Source organism: Phocoena sinus, chromosome 4 (genome assembly GCF_008692025.1).
Source record: "Phocoena sinus isolate mPhoSin1 chromosome 4, mPhoSin1.pri, whole genome shotgun sequence".
NCBI classification, from domain to species: domain Eukaryota; kingdom Metazoa; phylum Chordata; class Mammalia; order Artiodactyla; family Phocoenidae; genus Phocoena; species Phocoena sinus.
Window position 1 is genome coordinate 9,050,867 of NC_045766.1, and position 22,889 is coordinate 9,073,755.

The window sequence follows — 22,889 nt, forward strand, 5'->3', positions numbered from 1 at the left end:
AGACATGTATATTCATTTCCCTTGGATAGATTCCTAGGAGAAGAATTGCTGGGTCATATGTTAAATTTATGTTTAACTTTTGATGAAATTGCCATACTCTTTTCTGAAGTGGCTGCATTGTTTTACATTCCTACCAGCAATGTATGAGGGCTGTAGTTTCTCCACATCATTACCAATACTTGATATCTTCTCATCTCTTAGGTAATAGCTACTCTTTGGGCTTGAATTAGCCTTGGTTATTGTTTTCCCATGTTCTAGTCCATGGGAAGAAAAAGAAGGCATCAGGTTATTTTTAAACAGTTGAAGTAGAATTTTCCGTTATCCCTTGTGCATACAGGGCTGCATCCAGGAATGAAGAAGCTGTGAAATGTATTCTGTAACTGGGTTGCCATATGCCCAAGAAAAAGGGGAAAATAGATTTGGGGGAACAATCAGTATTCTTTAATAACTAAATCTAGGTTCACAAAATGAAGATGCTCATCTTTCAGGCATTGACTTTCAAATTATTTCTTACGTGGACAGTTCTGTATAGGATGCTTTAGAGTGAACGGCAGTAGGAATATATTTATTTATTAGTGGTTTATAGTTATCTTGGCCTATGCCATAAAGATCAGCTATTGTTTAAAATTCTGTGCAGCCATTGAAAGTCATTTTAAAATAGTATTAAAACAAATACTATTATATTCAAATTATAGAATATATATAGTGAATTTCATTTAAAAATTGAGGAAATATGTCAGAATACTAACAGCAGTAGAATTGTGAATGACTTCTAATTTTCTTCCTTGTATGACTCTGCATTTGAAAGTTTTCCATAATAATCATGTTTGTGATTTTTATCAATTTCTATTAATTTTATAATTTTAAAAATATCTTTCAATCAGCCAATTTATTTTTTTATCTTAAGGCAGCCAGGGAACGATTTATGCACAATGATACTTATAATGTTATATAGGAAGAGCTAACTATTTTAAATAGGAAAATATTGATAGAATATTGGTTAAATAAATTATAGAACATTAATTAATAGCTGAATTATGCACTCATTTAAAATTTTGTTGTAAAACACTTAAAATAACATGGCAGATATTCTTATACTTAAAATACATGAAATAATAGAACCCAAAATTGTTTATGTAGTGTGTTTTCAATTTTATAGAAGAAAGAAAAATATTTTTGCCATGTAATTATATTGTAGGTTGATTTTCCTTTTCTCTTTTTTTCTTTCTTTTTTCAAAATCGCTTTCTTTTTTCAAAATTTCTTTTTCTTTTTTTTATTTGGTTTTGTCTGAATTTATTTCAAATCTACAAGTTTTTAATGTATAATATATGTATTTCTTTTACAATGGAAAAATAAAATATATCCAAGAAATGAAAGATAAGTGAATTCTAGAGTAGACCAAATTAATTTCCTTATTCTATTATAATCTCAATTTTTATTTAGATAATATTTACATTTATTCTTTATGATGAAATTATATTTGAATACAACTAATGAGAAGATAGTTATAGTGATAATTTATATAATGTGATTCTGATAATGTTTTTAAAAATGGTTGAATTTAAAAAATTTACCAGGAGTCTGTGTTGCCCCACAGTTTCCTGAGGTTCTGTTCATCTTATTTTATTTATTTAAAAATTTTTTTTTGGCTGCATTGGGTCTTCATTGCTGTGCACAGGCTTTCTCTAGCTGTGGCGAGCGGGGGCTACTCTTCATGTGCATGGGCTTCTCATTGAGGTGGCTTCTCTTGTGGAACATGGGCTCTAGGCACACAGGCTTCAGTAGCTGCAGCACGCGGGCTCAGTAGTTGCGGCACGTAGGCCCTAGAGTGTGCGGGCTTCAGTAGTTGCGGTACGTGGGCTCAGTAGTTGTGGCTCGTGGGCTCAGTAGTTGTGGCTCACGGGCTCTAGAGCACAGGCTTACTAGTTGTGGCGCACGGGCTTAGTTGCTCCACGGCATGTGGGGGTCTTCCCTGACCAGGGATTGAACCCCTGTCCCCTGAATTGGCAGGTGGATTCTTAACCACTGTGCCACCAGGGAAGCCCCTATTTTTTTTTTTATCTTTCACTTCTTCAGATTTGATAACTTACATTGATCTACCTTCTAGTTCACTGACTTGTTCCTCTGTCAACTCCATGTTGTTATTGAGCGCACCTAGTGAAATATTTTTTTTTTTTGTATTTCACATACTGTACTTTACAGCTTTAACAGTTTAATTTGATTTTTTTTAATAGGTTTTTTTTCATGCTGTGAAGTTCTGTCTTTCCATTCATTTCAGGAGTGTGCACTATTGTTTCTTGGAGAAAAGTGTTAATGGCTTCTTCAAATCTTTGTTGATTCCTACATTTGGGTCATCTCAGGATTGATGTGTGTTGATTGTATTATACCTTAAGAGTTGGCCAGATTTTCCTGATTTTTGGGTATATCAAGTAATTTTATATTGTATCCTGAACATTTTGAATATTTTGCTTTGAAACTCTAGATCTCATTGAATCCACTGGAGGAATCTTTCCTTTCCTGTCTTTCTCTTTTTTTTCCCCTCTCCTTCTTTCTTTCCTTTTTGCTTTCTTTTCCTTTTCTTTTCACTGGCAGTCATTGCAATTAGGTTCAACCTACAAATTCTGGTTCACTTTCTGTGGGTGTTAGTTCCAGTGTCAGTTCAGTTTTCAAACTCCTTTCTATGCTTTTTGAGTCTGCACCTTGTATGTGACTCTCAGGACTTTGGCGATGGTTTATATCATAGGTCAGTTCTCACAGCTTTTGCTGTGCTTCTTTGAGTACGTTTTGAGCATATACATCTTAGGGGTGAACCCAGGGTTTGTGTCAGTTCACACAAATACACAGAATTAGAGAATCCCCTTGTCCAAGGCTTTCTTTTTGAGACCAACTGTACATTCTCTGGCTTGTTTTATCAGAGCTTTTGCCTCTTGTGCTGTCATACGGATCCACGTGAATGGGCCTGCTTTTGTGGCAAACTGACAAGAGGAAGAGAAAGAAAACATAATGGGGATTCCCCGCTCAATGTTCACACAACAGAGGCCCCATTTTCCTAGTTTTCTATTATGAAAGATAGCTTTCTTCCTCACTGCTGTCACCCACCCATGGTGGCAGTATAGTTCTATGATTAGTCCTGGTCTTGTGGCAAGGTTGGAAGTGAACAACAGGGAAAAGATTCTTTTCCCAGTCCCAGAAAAATGGGATTGGAGTTTTTGCTCTTCATACCTGGCATTTAGTTCTCAGATTCAGCCTGACTTGAGCTCAAAGTTAGGATATAAAAGGAGGAAAAACAAAAACCAAACAGAACACTCATCACCACTGTATCTTTGACTCCGTTATCCAGTATGTCTGCTATTATTTACTACTCAGATTCCTCAAGAAGTTGCTTTTTGTACTTTGCCCAGAGTTTTTAGTTGTAATCAGTGGGAGAGAGAGGCTTGCAGTGGTCCTCCTTGTTGGATGGTACTGGAAATCCCATTAATAATCTATAATGTGCTATTTTACTGTTTCTTTTCTCTCTTTCTTTTTGTGATTCAGATGTCAGTCTTATTTAGAAACCAGATTAATTACTAATCTATATAGAAAGCAGCATATAAAAATAAATAAATTTATTAATAATCAAATTCAGATAGTTATATATGGAAATAAAATATTAGGAACACAATTATTTATTTTTCCACCATGGAAATAATTTCAAATTATTTTAAAGGATTTCAATTTTCAAATCCTCATTTAGACTATCTTAGAATTAAGTATACAGTTGTCTCTTTGTATTGTCAGGTTATCCTATGATCCAGATCCCAACTGATCTCTTAGCCTCCATCTTGCCCCTCCCTGTTCAATCTAATCTTCACATAGCAGCTAAAATAATGATTTCCAAACCTGAAGTAGATAATCTTTTTCATCATTTTGAAACTTTATGATGGCTTCTCATTATACGTGTAAAATCTAGACTTCCTTCCTATAAAACCCCGAGTTCTCTGGCCCCTCCTTGTCACACAGACCTCATCTCATACTACTCTACTCCTAGCCTTCCAGCCACCATGGCCTTTTTTTTTTTTTTTTTCTTTATCTTTTCTAAAAGCCAGCTTCTGCTGTACGTCCCTTGCATGGCTAGTTTTTTCCTTATAACTAGAATCTCATTGGATATTACCTCTCCCTGCAGAGAACACCCTCTCCCAGTCACTGGATGTCACATTAATCTGTTGTATTTTGTTTTTAAGCTTTTATGATTATCTGAATTTATTTGTTATAAAATTTATTTTCTTGTTTTTTTTCCCCCTGCACCCACACACACACTTGGTTCTGTTTTGTTCACTATGGTACTTCCATGTCCAAGAACAGTGCCTGGCACATAGTAGCCTCTCAGCAAATAATAGCAATGAGTTTTAAAAATGGTAAATTACTGTACCTAAGATCATATGAAAACAGTATCATCAATATGACTATTCTGTCATCATTTTTCACCTTGGAGTATGCAGGCTTCTGAGTCTCCCTCCATCCACTCTTCCCCCTACACCTGCACTCTAATTGCTTCCTCCCTAGTTCAAGTGATCTTTTAAAAGCCTTCATCATGTTCTACTTCTGCTTAAACCCTTCTTTCACTGACTTCCTGTTCATCTGGACCAAAATTCTTAGTGTGACCTTTAAAGACTCTTGACGCATGCAGATCCCAGATGGGGTGCTCTCCATGCTCCTTTGGGCCAGGGACCCCCTCCTCTCTCATATGTCATTTTACAGTAGGCTGTGTGACTTTATTCTGTAACAGTTTTGAAAGTTGTCATTGTACATTGATTTGACTGTCCTTCTCTGCTGAACTTTCAACAAATTCCAGGATGTCAGGGATGGGTTTTGACCTTTGTTTTACACTGTATCACTAGTACTAAAACATAGGAGGTGCTTAACTGGTGATTGTTGAAAGAATTTTTAAAAGTAGAAAAGCTATCATGTGATCCAGGTGCATGACTAGAAGTTTGAATTAGTACATAAATGCATTTATTAATCAGGCCCATTTACCATTTGTCTAGGTAACTATTTGTTAGTTTAGATAAAGTGATCAATAAATACTTTGATATTTTTAATACTCTACAAGGATAGTTGAATTTAGTATGTTACACATTTACTAGCAAATTTAAAGGTGTCACCATTTTAAAACTAGTTATTATTAGGTTTAAAAAATCATCTCCACTAATAAATAATTAGACTTTATCATAAAATGATAAATAGAAATCAGTTTGTATATTTAGAATTTTTCTTTAAAAATTGTATTTTAGTATAGTTCTTTAATATCAAAACAAAAATAGTTTATGAAATAAAACATTTTTATAGATCAATTAAAATATTTTTCAAATTTTTTTATTTGAAGGAAATGGTATAAACACTTGAAAATTTTTGATATTTTGAGAAATTTAGATTATTATATTTAAGGTAATTTAGTTTAGTAAATTGTTTTTAAAACTAAAGATAGATTTGAGAATATTTACCCTTGGTTCTTCATCTGAGCTTTTGGACTTTATAGTTAAAACCCCCTTTGTGCTTTTTAAGTAGATCTTTGATATAAGACCTTGTTCAGTTAGCTGTCATTTAAAAGACATTAATAGAATGATTTACCCTAGTTCATGGATGGTAGTTTATATCCTTCAAATAGTCCCACTTTAGTTTTTTATACCAAAAAGGGGGATATCTGATGTTAACTATCCAAAGTTAAGTACTTGAGGTTAATGATGTCTTTACATTTTATGTCCCCTTGATGTCAAACAATCTTAAAGGTTCTAGCGTTGATTATAATCAGTAGTGAAAATGAGAATTGCTCAAAGGAATCTGTTTTGTAGAAAAAGATACTTCCTTTTTTTATACACTGAAGAAAAGAATAATTAATATACATGTTTTATAGTTATTATTTAAAAGATTTATAGAAGATGAAATCGGATTTCAATAGCAGATGTACTCTTTTATCTAGCAGATAATATGTATATGACTTCTGTTATGTTATTTAGGCACCGAAATGTAATTTGATGTCAGGTTTAGAATTCCCTAGGTCTCAGTTAGATTATCTTTGAAAAGCTACTGTGTGTTTTTGTTTGGTTGTTGTTGTTTTTGTGGATAGGGGGGTATTTCATTGAAACTTGTGTAAGACTAGTAGAAAATCTAAAAATGTCAGTCAAAATTTAAACCAAGTCATTATTTGTATTTTTGTTAAGAAAAATTGTAGCAAAGGGAAAACTGTATAATAGTCGTCTTTGGCCTTGATACTCTTTCTCCAAGTTTTAAACTTGGAGTAATATTTTCAGATATTCTTTGTCAAAACATTTACTTCTAAGGAAGCTCTTTTTAAAAATCTGTTTTGCTGTTTATCTACTTATTTGCAATTGTCTAAATTATAGCATTGGCCTTATGTAACTCTTTTGTAGGAAGGTGCTTTTGAAGCCCAGGTGGTCTACAGGAGGACCACACAGGCCAATAGCAGTGTTCTGCTGGGCAGCTCCATTGTGCACCCTCCCCCAATAATCAGTACATGCAACTGATCGTATAGGGTAATGTGCAGAATTGGCATAGCTCAGAACAGTCCTCTACTACTGCTGGAAGATGTGACCAAATCTTGTGCCTCATTGATAGCTCGTAGTAAATGATGATACATGAGGCACTCTCCCTGTTTGGGGCAAATTAAATTGCCTTCTACAAGAGACTGTCAACTTTTATCACAGTAGAAGTTTATCGTTTCATACTAGGAAAGACTTTTGGATCATCACAATAATCTAGGAAACCCTTTAAAAGTAGAGGATCCTGGACCACACCCACGATTGTCTCAATCTCATCCTTTTTTTCATTTCTCTTTCTCTCCCACAAACACACCACATGCATGCACACGCACACACACACCACCTAAATACCTGTCCCCAGGTGATTTGGATGATCAGCATGTTCATGAACTTGGTCTGATCTGGTCCTGCCCTTCTCTGTTGTAGATGTGGGTGGTAGGACCCAGAGAGGTTAATTTTGCATTGGAATTCTCTTTACTTGATTGATTCCTGGTCTACTTTGTTTTTTTTCTGAGACATCAAGCAGCTTTAAGTCTATGGAATGCCTGGAGAGACAACAATATGTCCAGTAATGACAATGAAAATAAATAGAAATATTTGCATTTGTGTGTTATTACCCATTAACTTAAGTTGGGTAGTTATATTTGTGATTATTTTTGGAATTAGACCTTGTTTCCATTCAGTCTCAGAATCCTTAATGAATTCTTCTTAAAACTTGTTTTATTCTGATGCGTGTGTAATATTGTATACTATCCTATATGTGATAGTTTTAGTTTGACTGTAGTTTTAGTTCTTTATCTGCATTTTATCAATACCAAGAAACATATATATTCAGCTCATGGATTAGGTAGCTTTTTATTTCAAGGCTCTGATTTTATTTAATTTTACTATTTTTCCACTCGCTTTCTTTATATCATATTCAATGTTTGATATCATCATCAGGAAGGATATTAAAGTATACCACAAATCTTGCACAGAGTTGTATAATTCATGGAATAAACTTTTGTTAATTATAAATTTTATCAGAAATAGTGCTTTTTAGGGAATTCCCTGGCGGTCCAGTGGTTAGGACTCCATGCTCTCACTGCCAAGGGCCCCTGTTTGATCCCTGGTTGGGGAACTAAACTCACACAAGCCGCGCAGTGTGGGCCAAAAAAATAAAAGCAATGTAGAAATAATGCTTTTTAATTGCTAAGAAGAGTTACAATTTTCAGTTATTTAAATTATGAATAAGTTTATTCTCTTTACATAGCACCAATAGACTTCTACTTTTATTCCTTTACTGGGTACAGTATTTTAAATACATTCACTGATTAAAACATTCATAAATTAATAGCTAACATTTATCAAGGAACTTACATTGTGCTACATGCTATACTAAGCTCTTTATTTGCACTTATCTAATCTTCATAACCACACTTTGTGGTAGAAACTGTTATCTTCATTTTACAGATGAGGAAACTGAAATATTGAACAGTTAAGTCAGAGGGAAAGTAAATAGTGGAGCATGTACTCAGGTCTATCTTGCCTGAGCCTTAGCTTTTAATCATGAGGCTGTAATACCTCTACTTTATAATTTCATTAAATTGAACAGGGCAGTTTAATTTTACCAATTCATTAAGCGTTTTCTTTCCTGGAAATTACTTAAAAGTTTAATCAAAGATCATCATCAACATTTTTTTTTCTTAAAATTTACAACCACTGTGTGTTCATACAGACCCCACCTACATACTTACCTGTTTTTCTGTCTTTCCATCTATAGACACACATATTTGCATTTACTAGAGAATTTTCCCGTTTTCCTTCAGTAATTGACTTCTAGCTTTGTTCCTTTGTAGTCAGAAAAGATACTTTGTATGATTTCAGTCTTTTTAAATATATTGAGTCTTGTTTTATGGCTTAACATATGGTATGTCCTGGACAGTGTTCCACGTGCACTTGAGAAGATTGTATATTCTGTTGTTGGCTAGTTAGGTCTACTTGGTTTACAATCTTGAGTCCTCTGTTTCCTTACTGATCTTCTTTCTAGGCATTCTGTCAATTTTCATTGTAGAACTGTCTGTTCCTCCCTTCAATTCTGTCAGTGTTTGCTTCATATATTTTCATGTTCTATTGTTTGGTGCATATGTTTGTAATTATTATATCTTCTTCATGGTTTGACCCTTTTATCAATATATAATGTCCTTCTTTGTTGTAGCAGTTTTTGACTTAAAGTCCATTTTGTCTAATATTGATATAGCCAAGTATCTCCTTTTTTGGTTATTTTCTTTTCCATACTTTTACTTTGGTTCTTAAATGAGTCTCTTGTAGACAACATACAGTTGCATCATGATTTTTTTTTTAATCCATTTTTGCTAATCTCTGCCTTTTTTTTTTTTTTTCTTTTTGCGGTACATGGGCCTCTCACTGTTGTGGCCTCTCCCGTTGCGGAGCACAGGCTCCGGACGCGCAGGCTCAGTGGCCATGGCTCACGGGCCCAGCCACTCCGCGGCATGTGGGATCTTCCTGGACCGGGGCACGAACCCGCGTCCCCTGCATCGGCAGGCGGACTCTCAACCACTGCGCCACCAGGGAAGCCCTGATCTCTGCCTTTTGATTGAAACTTTAATCCATTTACATTTAAGTTAACTACTGATAAGAAATAACTTACTTCTGCCATGATGCTGTTGTTTTCTGTATGTTTTATACCTTATTTCTCCTCATTTCCTCCATTACTGCTTTTTCTTGTGTTTGGTTGTATTTTTCTGTTTTTGTTCTGTAGTGACCATTTTGGTTCCCTTCTCATTCCTGTTGTGTAAATTTTAGATCTCTTCTTTGTGGTTATCATAGGGATTAAATGATAAAATTTAAATCCTAAATTTTTAACTATCTACTTCAAGTCGATAACCAAACTTAACTTTATAGCATACAAAATATGTGCTCCTGTACTGCTCTGTCTTTTTCCCTTTTAATGTTGTGTCATAAATTACATTTTTTTTTTAACTTTCCATATAATCCAAGTGAAAACCAGCTGAGAAGTTCAGCTTCATTAGTTGTGGCATGCAGACTCAGTAGTTGTGGCTCACAGGCTTAGTTGCTCCGTGGCATGTAGGATCTTCCCGGACCAGGGCTAGAACCTGTGTCCACTACATTGGCAGGCGGATTCTTAACCACTGCGCCACCAGGGAAGCCCATAAATTACATTTTTATACATTGTTGCTCAGTTATATTAACTTATAATTATTTTTATCCATTTGTTTTTATATCCTATAGGAAGCAAAGGGTGGCATCACAAACCTTAAATACAGCAAAGCTGGCTTTATGTTGGCTCACATATTCACCTTTACCAGAGATCTTTATTTCTTCCCACGGCTTTGAGTTATTGTGTGGTATTCTTTCCTTTCAACCTGAAAGACTGCCATTAGCTTTTCTCTTACGGTATGTCTAGTTTCAGCTTTTGTGTTTCTAGGAATGTCTTAACTTCTCACTCATTTTCAAAGGAATATTTTGCTAGATATAAAATTCTTGGTTGATAGCCTTTTGTAAAAGCACTTTATATATAGATATAGATAGATATATATCTATATATACATATCATCCCACTCTTTTGGCCTGCATGTTTTCTGATGAGAAATCATCTATTAATCTTACTGAGGATTCTCTGTTGTGACAAAGTACTTTTCTGTTGTATCTTTCAGGATTCTCTCTTTGTTTTTGTCTTAGAACAGTTTGCTTATAATGTGTCTTGGTGTGAGTCTCTGAGTTAATCCTACCTAGAGTTAATTGAACTTCTTGGATTTGTAGATATTTGTTTTACATCAAATTTGGGAAGTTTTTGGCCATTATTTCTTCAAATATTCTTTCTGCGTCTTTCTTCTATTTCTCAGACTCTCATAATGCATATGTTGCTGTGCGTGATGGTGTCATACAGGTTTCTTAGGGGATGCTCACTTTTCTTCACTTTTTTCCTATTTTTGCTCCTCAGACTCCATAATTTCAATTGTCGTATGTTCAACTTTGTTATTTTTGTGTTTTGCCTGCTCACACCTGTGGGTGAGCCCCTCTAGTGAATTTTTCAATTCAGTTATTGTATTTTTTAGCTCCAGAAATTCTATTTCCTTTTATTATTTCTGCCTCTCTATTAATGTCATTTTTATATTTAGATGCAAAAGAGATGAACATCTTATGTCAGTTCTTCTGGTAGCTCCTAACAAGTTAGAATTGATTTACACAATACTTTGAAAATATGGTCTTCTCTGCTCCCTCCAGAACCAGGTACTATTCTCCTGGGAACTAGCTTACTTCTTACTTACACTGGGAACTAGTTTACTTCTTCAAGACTGCTGCTGATCTAGGGAGATGGTAGAACAGGCAAGTAAAAACCCCACAGAGCTTTCCAGTTGCCATTTTATTGGCTCATTGTTCACTTGGTTCTTGTAAATCTTTGACTATTTTCCAGAGTCATTACAAAGTTGGTTCCGACAGTTCTAGTTTTTCGACGTTTCTGTGGGAGGATAAGAACTTGGAGTTGTATCTTCTGCCACTCTGCTGATGTCATTCTGCTTTCTTTTTAAAAAGAATTCTGTTCAATATTTAACAAGAATAACAAGCATTATCTTCTTAAATTAAAATTGTGCACTTGAAATGTTATTTATTTAAAATAGTTCCTATGTATTTGTTTTACATCTGAGTTTCATTATGTAAGTTAATAATTTGAAAATATTATGTAGAGAACTAAATATGGCCATTAAATCATTAGAATATAGATAAATTAACAGTGATAGAGAAAATGGAAAATTATTGAATAAACAAATTTCCTGTATTTACTTGAGCACTGGCTCTTAAACCTAATGAGTGGTCCTAGATTTTTAGCATAAATAGTTAGCCTACAGAGCCTGTTGTTTACCTTATTCCTGAAATGAGGTAATAACCTTTGCAGCTACTGATTTCATTGACGATGCTGAGTTATTATGCTTTGCCTTAACTGTGTCAATGCCATGAATATACGTAATTTATAGATTTTTTTGAATCATTCACTTTGAATGGGATTTCAGATTTAACTAAAACATTTCAGTAGTAATCCTCATTCATTTAAAAGACACACAAGGTTTTAGGTGTTTACACTATTCATTTATGTCATATTATCCTATCACAACTAAAATGTGGCTATCCATAAGTTTGCTTTCAACTTAAGTTTGAACCAAATATTTTCCCCTTACTATTAATAATTCATCACACATACATGATGACATTTCTCTAACAATTCAGAGATCAGCCTTTTTAAAACTTCTGTGATATTTTTCGGAATTCATACTTAGTACCATGTGATCCTCTAAAACTTGATTTTTTTTTACATGTAAACTGGAGAAGGCACAGTTGAGTAGGTGTGCTTACTTATAGCATTATTCTGGTTGTTTTTAACCTAGCCTCGTTTAAAATCTTCATCCCCCCCTTATAAAGCAGATATTTGTGCATAAAAAGCACTCTGGAAATCTGTAAACTTTGTTCAGCATGGTTTCAGCAGTGCACAGATAGATACTGTAAATGCTCTTAGCTAAGCATGACTACAGTAAAAGCTAAAAAAGGAGTCCAAATTTAATTTATCCTATTTAAGTCACCGTTATACATATTATTGTTTTAATAAGTTAGATACATATATGTTAGGGATTACTAATGGAAAATACTATGCTCTTTGTACTCTCATTAAAAACAATAACTATGAGCATATTCTTTTCAAATCAGCCAACTTATTTTAATTCTGAATGTTATGAACTCATTTCACAGTTACTTGCCAATTAATGAGAAATGAATGTGTTATGTAAATTTCAAACTGTAATGGTCACAGATAATTGATGAACCATTCCTACAAATATATATGTTGTACAATCTTACACATGCATATAGCGACATACAAAATTCATATGTTATATATTGTATATAATTTATGTATTTATTTAAGATTTACTCAGTAAACACATCCATTTTATTTTACTGGCTTAGTTTACATTAAATATTGGAATACCTTTAAAGTCACAATTGTATTTTTTAAATTTACTCTATTGTTAAATTACTTTTCAAGCAAATGAAAGGAACTCTGTTAACATATTTCAGTATTTGTGCTGCTTGGTTTTTAAAGGCCTTTGTGTGAGATTACTTTAAAAATGTATTTTTGTGTGTGTGTGTGTGTGTGTGTGTGTGCGCGTGTGTTTGTGTGTTTGGGAGAGAGAGAGAGGGAATGTCTAAAAACAACCTATGTATCCTTGTTACGGTTACAGCTACCTGACAACTTAGTTCAAGAATCAGAACAGCAACTAAAAACATCATATTAAACTCTCTTGCACCCTCTGTTGTTATTTTTGAGGAACACTACATATACTTTCCCATGGCTGTATTGGCATTAGACTTACTAAAATCCCGATAAAATTAGTACTTTGTTATACTTACCTCCAAATTAGGTTGATAATAAAGTAGCATTTGTTTTTAATTCTTAGTTGGTCTTTTCTTGTGATACAGATATGTTTTTGTTGTATAACAGCTTAAATGAAAAATGAGCCTTTCTGTTTGTCTTTGATCTCTCCTGGTTACCAGTTTTAAGCCCCTCCAAGTGTTTCACACAAATGAAAATCTCTACCGGATATAGCACACTGTATATACCATTTTCCAGAATTACAAATTCTGTCTGTTCCTTGGTAAACCTTTCAATTGTCAGACAGTTACCTTCCAAAGTAAGAGTCTGGAATCGTCCATACTAAAATTAAGAATTTATAACTGTAAGGAACAGATGTTTTCATAAACATTTGCTATAATTAATTTCATCTAGAGGATTGAAGGAACAAAGCAGTTTTTCCCACTTCAAAACTTTATAGCCTTTTTCCCATATAGCAAACTCTGAAATCTTTTCTCTAATATTGTTGTGAGAAACAACTGTACTCCTTATTTGATATGTTTTAGAGAAAGAAAAGCTGCTGTTTTTCCTTATTACAATCCTTTGAGGGTTACATTTAATGTGATATATTCGTTTCCATACAGGTATAAAATGAAGAAAACTTTTGTGATGTATTTTGGTGACAAAACTTTGGTGTTTAAAAAACTGAAAATCTCTTAATTCTTCGAAGTATTTTATATTTATTATGATAAATATAAGCAGAGGACAAGAAATATTCCATTGGTGAGATTTTATGTATTTAAGTAATCATAATCTTTAGTTTTAAAGACAAAGAAAGCTTATATTTTAAATGTATGATGTAGTTATTCTGTGCTGATTGTGGAACGTTTTACAGGAAATGTCTGCAAGCTGTTAAATAACATGTGTTGTAGGAAATTTTCATTTAGCAAGACAGGGAGAGACTAATTTTCCTTAAATCTTTTTAGTTTATTTATGATAATACCATTAATTTTTTTAAAAAGCAAATGAAGTATGTTGCATGAGTCATCTTACGGTACCCATGTTTTCAAAGAATTAACAGAGTATACTCAACTAGATTGATCTTAAACATTTAAGTGTTTTGGATTATTTTCTTCTATAAAATTTGGCAACATTTTCAAATGCTGTAATCCATTTCAGGGTTTTTGTTTAATGAAAAGAAACCCCCAAAACCGGAAAGTGTATTTTGAAAAAAAGAGTAGACTTAAAAGTTCAGTAAGTGAGCTCAGACCAATTTTCGTTCTTCTAAACACTTTGGGTGCAGCTGCAAAAATTTTGAAGAGAACCAACATTTTTGACTAGTCAGTCAGCTATAAAATGTGCAAAGAAAAATAGGTAGCTATCATTAATTACACTTTTGCTTTCAATAACCATTAATGAGCAACATAATCATATATGTATGGTACCTTAAGTGCTATATTCAGTAATTTAAAATAATCTCGCCTCTAAACTGAAAGGTCTGTAATTACTATTTGACTTAACCAGGACCACTGTGATAATCTCCCATGGTACTTTAGAATGTTCAAAGTGGAGTGAAAGTATAAATAACAATTGAATAAATCATTTAAATTATTAAGCTTTAAATATCTTAAAAGTGAATATAACCTGATGTTTGAAAGTTGCATTATAGGAATTAGGAGTATAAAATGTAATCAGATTCTGGTCTATTTAATTTGTTTCTAAGAATAAATGATATATTTAATAGTAGTATCTATGGTTTCCTAAAAACTATACTTTTAAGTATATATTTTAAATTTTAAGCTAAAATTAATTTTCTTTGAGTAAGAATGTATATTTTATATTATGGCATTGGCAAGCATTTGTTTAAACTTCTTTAGCAAATTTATTCTTATTCTATGATCTCTAAACTGATAGGTATGAATTTGTTCTAATCTGATTTTATGAATATGCTTGAGAGGAATTGTTTTTTTCCCTAAAAGTTTGATATTACTACATGAGGCAGAAATACCTTTTGATGTTGTTGTTTTTTTATTTTTTTAAACTACTGAACTTTTGCCCACAGTTAAAACATAAAGTTTGGGGAAGACTATTAAGATGTATTAAAAGCTCCTTAGAATGCATTCTTTTTTTTTTTTTTTAACATTTTTATTGGAGTATAACTGCTTTACAATGGTGTGTTAGTTTCTGCTGTATAACAGAGTGAATCAATTATACATATACATATGTCTCCATATCTCTTCCCTCTTGCGTCTCGCCCCCTCTCACCCTCCCTATCCCACCCCTCTAGGTGGTCACAAAGCACTGAGCTGATCTCCCTGTGCTATGTGGCTGCTTCCCCCTAGCTATCTATTTTACATTTGGTAGTGTATATATGTCCATGCCACTCTCTCACTTCATCCCAGCATACCCTTCCCCCTCCCCGTGTCCTCAAGTCCATTCTCTAGTAGGTCTGCGTCTTTATAGAATTCATTCCTGATCACCACCTCTCAGCTTTCTGTTCTTGCTCTCTGCAGACCAGATTCCTAGAGAGTGGAGGACTGGGGGGCCAGGGGCTGAGGTGGGCCGGGGGAGGGTATTCCATGTCTGCTGTCTGCCTGCTCTCTTTTTTTTTTTTTTTTTTTTTTTTTTTTTTATGCGTTACGCGGGCCTCTCACTGTTGTGGCCTCTCCCGTTGCGGAGGACAGGCTCCGGACGCGCAGGCTCAGCGGCCATGGCTCACGGGCCCAGCCGCTCCGCGGCATGTGGGATCCTCCCAGACCGGGGCACGAACCCGTGTCCCCTGCATCGGCAGGCGGACTCCCAACCACTGCGCCACCAGGGAAGCCCTGCCTGCTCTCTTTTGACTCTGCCAGTGGACAGGACACTAATAAAAAGTTGCCCTTTGTTTATAAGCATTAGTTTGTGATTAAATGGTGTATAAATTTTGCTTTTGTCTGTGAATCATAAGCAGAAGATGGCTGTATTATACTTCATTTGTTCCTGTTTGCAATTACTTATGTAGTATTCCTATCCAAGTTAGGAGTGGTGGTGTTAGTCTATATTTTAACATCAAAATGAATTTTTTGTTTAAAGGACTCTGATTACAAAAGATATTTGGGGGAGGGATAAGAGGATATTTGTTGTTTTGACTCAATAACCGCGTGGAGCTGTCACACAGTAGCTTTTCAACTGGAATACTCAAGTTTCATAATCTCAGTATTTTTAATTTTTTTTTCCAGGAGATTCAAATCAAAATGGAAGAAGAACAAGTTCTGCTTTAGACTCTGATGGAACTTTTAATTCCTATAGGTAGGTGATGAATACATAGATATATAATATTACAAGATATCTAATCTTACAGGGTTCTAAAAAATCTGACAAATGTGAAGAATATTTGTGGTATGCAATTGTCCTGCAGACTTATTGAGTCATTGAAAATGTAACATTCTTAGTTCTTGAGTAGATGGACTTATTGTAGGTATCTGTCGTTATCCTAGAGTAGGATGGTTAGAATGAATGCGTATGTAGTATTAAGTTTCAATATAATCCATTTTTGTTTTAGTTTTTCCAGTATATCTCTTACAGTACTAAAGGCTTCCTTTGTTTAAGTTTCCTACTAATACAGAGTGTACTGCCTGTGAGCATCTCAGAGAGTATAAAATATAATCCGTGGTTACGTTAAGTGCTGTTTGTTAACATCCCATTTAGCTCTTCAGCAAACAGGGCAGTTACATCTCAATTAACAATTTTGAAAAAGGATACAGCAATTAAGGAAACATGCATCTTATCTAGTTATTTGTTAATATTCTCTTTATAACTTGAATTTGCTTGAGTAAATGTTTATATATTTTGTATCTTCTTAACAGGGAAACCTAGGAAGAAGAAAGATTAATGTATTTCCAGTAATATTTGAAAATTCATATACTGAACCAAAGTGATGTAAGAACTAGGTTGTTTTCTTTTGGGGAATAAAAAGTAGAGATCGAGTAATAATACATTTTGGCATTATAGGTAGCAATGCAGATTCTTGAAGAAGTACTTTAATTGGAGTACATTGTCCTTATGGTTAATAAGTTCCGATACTTGTGTGTTGATGCTATAAAATATATGCAAGAACCACTGTACACTTGGAAACTCATTTGAATATTAAGCTATAATTCCTTCTTTTCTATAATAAGTATGGAATTTATGCTGAGAATCTTTATCTTTTTCTTGAACACATATTCTGTATACCTAGCTGGAAATGTGTCATTTGTTTCTTCAGATCCCAGGCAAGCTGTTAACATCTAGAGTAGGGCCTTATATTCAGGAAGCACTTAATAAAAGTGTGGTAATTGTGAAAGTTTTTACAGTTTGTTTATGAATTCCAGAAATGAGGTGGTAATTGAGATGCTTGACATCTTTATTTTATACCAGTTGGGGTCTTTATAAATAATCAGTCATTCAAGTGTCACAGATACTACAGAAGGCTTATGTTCCCGTGGTGTTCTAGAAGCATATTATAACAGCAGTAAAAGCTCACGTGTTGTCATTATATTTTCTCTGTACCCATCCCACCTTATAAATGTTGGAGTTCTCCAGAACCTTCTTTTAGTGCTGAAGTGTAATATAAAGTTTGGAATTTGACATATTAAGTAATAGGTAGAATCCTCTATCTGAACATGTTGATCACACCAAAAAAAAAAAAAAAAAAGATGAATAAAAAAGATATTTATTTATGGCCATGCTGCACAGCTTACAGGATTTCAGTTCCCCAACCAGGGATTGAACCTGGGCCACAGCAGTGAAAGTGCAGAATCCTGACCACTAGACCACCAGGGAACTCTCTATAAAAGATATTTAAATAAATATTCATGTTTGTCATGTAACTGAGGAATGCTAAGATGATAATATGTGTGAAATCCATGGTGGGAATATCAGTATTAGATATAAATACAGTTTAAAAAAATCCAAGACAAAAGGAAAATAAAGATGTATTTCAAAGGCAGGAAAACCCATATGTATATATCAACTTCATTGGTGAATCATACTTCATACCTACATTTGTAGTTAGCTAATTATAGTAACTAATGGGCAGCAAGTTAAGAGAAATTTGTTAATATGAAGGCACAGTGTTATCTGGTAGTTTATTTTGTTCTTGAGTAGTTTGAAGATTAAAGTATCTTAGTATGATTGAATGATAATTGTACTTTGAAAATAAACTCCTAATGCAACTTTGCACAGTAAATACTAATGTTGTTAACTAATATAGTTTTAATCAATGCCTGTCAGTGTTGTAATGTTAGGATATTAATTTATGGTTGTAAGTAAAAAGGCAAGATAAAAAGCTCAGGTAGTACAGTGTATAAAAATGAGCTTTTAATAGTTGGCAGGCCAGTGCTGTTATTAAATAGTAGTATAGTATTTAAGGTGTGAAATGAATATTTTGCTACTGAGTAGGCAATAGCTCTTACAATATAATGAGCTTACTTGTGAATTTGACACTTGTGTTAAATGCAGAATTCATAGAAGCGCAGCTCTAGGGTATATTTTCACATCAGGTTAACTGATAGAACCTAGGAATTGTTGCAGAATCACACTAAAGTGGCAACAGAATTGTCAATAAAATTTACTTTTGAAAATGAAAATTATTTTTCCATTACTATCGGAGCTCTTTTAAAGCAAGTAGAAATAGGTTATTAGAAAAATGGGAATGTTCCAACCATCAAATATCTTTAGCCTAACAAGTCTACCTTTGTGTTTTAAACCACCTCAGAAATCCTGACCTTTCTTCGCAGATAATTCTGGCTGTCAGCCTAGTACTAGGATACTCAAGCTATATATGCTGTGCCTTGGGATAATGATTAGCTCTAATTTTTTATCTATAGAATGGACATTATAATGTCTGACCTGCTTCCTTCTCACAACTGTTTTAAAGATCGAGATAGGACTGTATAAGATAAAGCCTTTTGAAAATCTAAATGCAAAGCCATGCATTAATATTATTAATTCTTTGTGCTTACCTCATGTGAACTGGCAACTTTGCTGCCTTATTGTTCACTTAATCTTCCACGTGTGTACCCTTTTATAGCATGTGCCAAGGTTTTATTAACTTTCCAATTCAGTCTTGAATTGGCCACCTAAGTCTATATTCTTTCCATTATTTGTTTATATTATTGTGGTCTTAGATGGTCAGTTATAAGAGGGCACAGTCTCTTTTTTTTGTTGTTGTTGTTTTGGTTTTTGTTTATTAATAATATATAAGCATAGCGAGTTGGTTCGTATCCTGACTCCAAATGGAGACTTTGGACAAGTCTTCGGCTCAGTTTCCTCACCTTGAATGTGGGGATAATAAAACACATTTGTTACAAGGAGTTAATGGGCTAATGTTGTGTGGCAGATGCTGAATAAATATTAGCTGCTTTTATCTTCCAGTCCATGTCATCCTCATCATTGTCATCATTGTTAATCTTCTGGTATTGTAGAATATTTTTACCGTGCGCTAATGTAGAGACACCAAAAGGAAGATTTAAAAACAAAATGTCTTACAGGAAAGTAACTTTTGTTTTTTAGCAGAAAGGAGGCTAAGAACAAGCTTAACCTGAGGCTTGATACTCTGTCTTTGCTGTATATTCCAGGTTGCCTTTGTATAACACATTTGTACACATAGTAGAGATAAGGAGAAGATGTTTTATTATGAGTATAAATTCAGAGGTGGATTTTTGGAATTTTGACAAAGTTTGAAATTTACAATCAATGGACCGTATCTATAGCTTTATGTGCCTAAGGCTCATAGATTTGTTTTTCAGAGGCTAGGAGGTTTCACTTTGGATTTGTCTCTTGTGGTTTGCTTCTTTGATTCAGATAGAGTATAGCTGCATTTAACTCCTAAGGCACCAGTATGATGATTATATGGTGCCTGGGTAATAGCTAGATCTTGTTTTGGAAGTTTCTGTTAAAATTTAATTGTTTTTCTCCCAACTAATTTGCAGGTGATGTGGTAAAATGGAAAGATTAGAAGAATTGAGAAGATATTACTGGTTTATGCAGTATACCTTGTGCTTTTTGAAGACTAGTGTTAATGTTTTCTGTTAGATTAAATGAGCTTTCTCTGTTTCTTATTTCACCATTAAAACTGAGACCCTTTCAAACTGAGGGTATGAGAGCAGAGAAGTAGTTTGCCGATGAACAGTTTGCAGTAGATGTTTAACTTAGTGACTGTAGCACAGGGCCACATGGTAGGAGCGTTCTCTCCCCATCCCCCCTCCTCTTCCCAAGGGCAGCTGACCTTCTCCTCTCCAAAGAGGCGAGCCCCTTGCCAGCACATATGACTACAGACTATTACATTAATCTGTTTAGCTGTAGTACCAGCTGCTTGCATGTTTTTAATTATCTTATTAGGTGGTATAACAGTGACCTATGAAATAAATTGAAGGTGAGCATTTTTAAATTTTCCCTTTTTTACCCTATGTTTTTAAATATCTTGATTGATCAAATTATGATATTCTGCAAAAGTTCATTGGAAGTCTGTATGGTTTTTTGAGTCAGTGTAAAGCTTTTAAAAGTATAATGTTATAATTACCAGTATAAAAATAACTTCATTTTTGAAAGAGTTAGGCTGTGTTTATGTAGCCACAAATTCATGTTAAAATCTGTTGTTTTAAGAGTCAATTTAGAGAAAACTCAGACCAGTTATTTTGAGTTTCTCTGGGAAACTCAAAATATTGCTTAAATTTCAGACAACATCTTGGCATTGTATAAATGGCATAGGATGGAATATAAATCATTTTAGATTATTTTAAAATAATTTTGTCTATTTAACTCTGATTTTCTAGATTCTGTGTATTCAGTGGTAAATCATCTTAGCTGACCCTAATTATTTTTACAATTTAATTTCACATGGTACCATTTTTTTTTTTTTTTTTTGCGGTACACGGGCCTCTCACTGTTGCCACCTCTCCCGTTGCAGAGCACAGGCTCCCAACGCGCAGGCTCAGCGGCCATGGCTCACGGGCCCAGCCGCTCCGTGGCATGTGGGATCTTTCCGGACCGGGGCACGAACCCGTGTCCCCTGCATCGGCAGGCGGACTCTCAGCCACTGCGCCACCAGGGAAACCCACATGGTACCATTTTTGAGTGTATTTTCCCAAGCTGTACCATTAGTAAAAATGTATTATCTTCTGGATTTTGACAATTGGATAATTTTCAAATAATACCTTAAATGAAATGCTGACTCCAAGAGACAGTTCAAAATAATATCAACCAGTGATTGTCCAGTTATGAGTCATAGCCAATCAACAAAACTTGTAATGATTTAGTCAGAAACCCTGATGTTGAATTAAAAAAAAAGGTAGTTGGATGCAAAAAAGAATTGCAAAATACTTGTGTGTGTCTTTTGAATTAGCAAATCCTACAGCTGGCATAACAGGGTGACTTGAGCCTTGAAAAATGTGTAGCCCTTGAATAAGGACTATAAACTACACACTGTTTGTTTTTTTAACTAAGAAATATTCATTCTTTTTGGCTTCATAGTTTTTTCCCTCTAAAGAAAGACCAAGTTTCATATTTCAAAAGAACTTTTGTTGAAGAAATAAGGGAAAAATTTCCCCTTTATATATTTTATTTTCTTTTTAAGGAAAGAAAATAAAAAGCCACTTGGCACTACAGTACCGATGGCATTATTTCTTGATATATATATATATACACACGTATATATATATTAACGTCTTTATTGGAGTATAATTGCCTTACAATGGTGTGTTAGTTTCTGCTGTATAACAAAGTGAATCAGCTATACGTATACATATATCCCCGTATCTCCTCCCTCTTGCATCTCCCTCCCACCTTCCCTATCCCATCCCTCTAGGTGGTCACAAAGCACCGAGCTGATCTCCCCGTGCTATGCGGCTGCTTCCCACTAGCTATCTGTTTTACACTTGGTAGTGTATATATGTCCATGCCACTCTTTCAGTTCGTCCCAGCTTACCCTTCCCCCTCCCCGTGTCCTCAAGTCCATTCTCTATGTCTGCGTCTTTATTCCTGTCCTGCGCCTAGGTTCATTAGAACCAATTTTTTTTTTTAGATTCCATATATATGTGTTAGCATATGGTATTTGTTTTTCTCTTATTTCTTGATATTGATCAGAGTTTCCACAGTTGCCTCCCTTTCTCAGTGTGGTGTATTCTGTAGCCCACAGAGTCAAAGGCTGTTTAAGTTGGTTAAAAGTTTAAAAAAAATCATAGTTGGTTTAGCTTTTTGAATTTAAAAGTTGTCTTTTTCTGAATAAGGAAGAAAACCATTAATTTGAACTTTCTTTAGTCAGTGAAGAAATTTTTAAAATTAGGCTTCAAGTTTTATCACAAAAGACGTTTATGTATCCTATTTACATGTAATTAATAATTTGGGAGGATGTGGGAAATATCCTTACATCATTTACATTTATTGTTGGTATAGTACCTTCCTCCTCACCCCGATTTGTGTGTAAGAGGGTCATATGTCTCTTGAAATGACAATGAAGCAGTGATTCAAAATATTAGAGATAATAGGGCAAAAGCATACTTTGGATTTAAAATTAGAAATCTAGGTTCTGGTTATGCTCTTAGAATGATATAAATTTGTTAATATATTATTTTTAGGAATACGGATTTATAGAAACAATTTAATTATTGAAAGTTATACTGTATTAGTTTGTTTGGGATGCTATAACAAATTACCAGAGACTAGGTAGCTTATAAACAACAGAAATTTATTTCTCACAATTTAGAGTCTGGGAAGTTCAAGATTAAGATGCTGGTAGATTTGGTGTTTGATGGAGCCCACTTCCGGGTTCATAGACGGAGTCTTTTCACTGCGTTCTCACTTGGCTGTAGGGGCAGGAAAGATCTCTGGGAGCCTCTTTTGTAAAGGCACTAATTTCATTCATTAGAGCTCAGCCCTGATGACTTACTCACCTCCGAAAGGCCCCACCCCCAAACGCTGTCACATTGGGTGTCAGGATTCAGAACATGAATCTGTGGGGGCCACATTCAGT

At 34.3% G+C, this 22,889-nt stretch overlaps 1 protein-coding gene and 1 non-coding gene across 4 annotated transcripts in view; one reads left to right on the top strand and one right to left on the bottom strand.

Moving 5' to 3' along the window:
* Window positions 1-22,889, top strand: part of TBC1D5 (TBC1 domain family member 5) — a 548,194-nt gene that overhangs the window by 250,827 nt on the left and 274,478 nt on the right. For all 3 annotated transcript variants that reach the window (XM_032630465.1, XM_032630464.1, XM_032630466.1), the window contains one exon: window positions 16,120-16,189. In XM_032630465.1, coding sequence (XP_032486356.1) covers window positions 16,120-16,189 — 70 coding nt within the window. The remainder of the gene's footprint in view (window positions 1-16,119; window positions 16,190-22,889) is intronic.
* On the bottom strand, window positions 17,630-17,701 carry TRNAE-UUC. Its single transcript has one exon. It is a non-coding gene; the product is annotated as a tRNA-Glu (tRNA).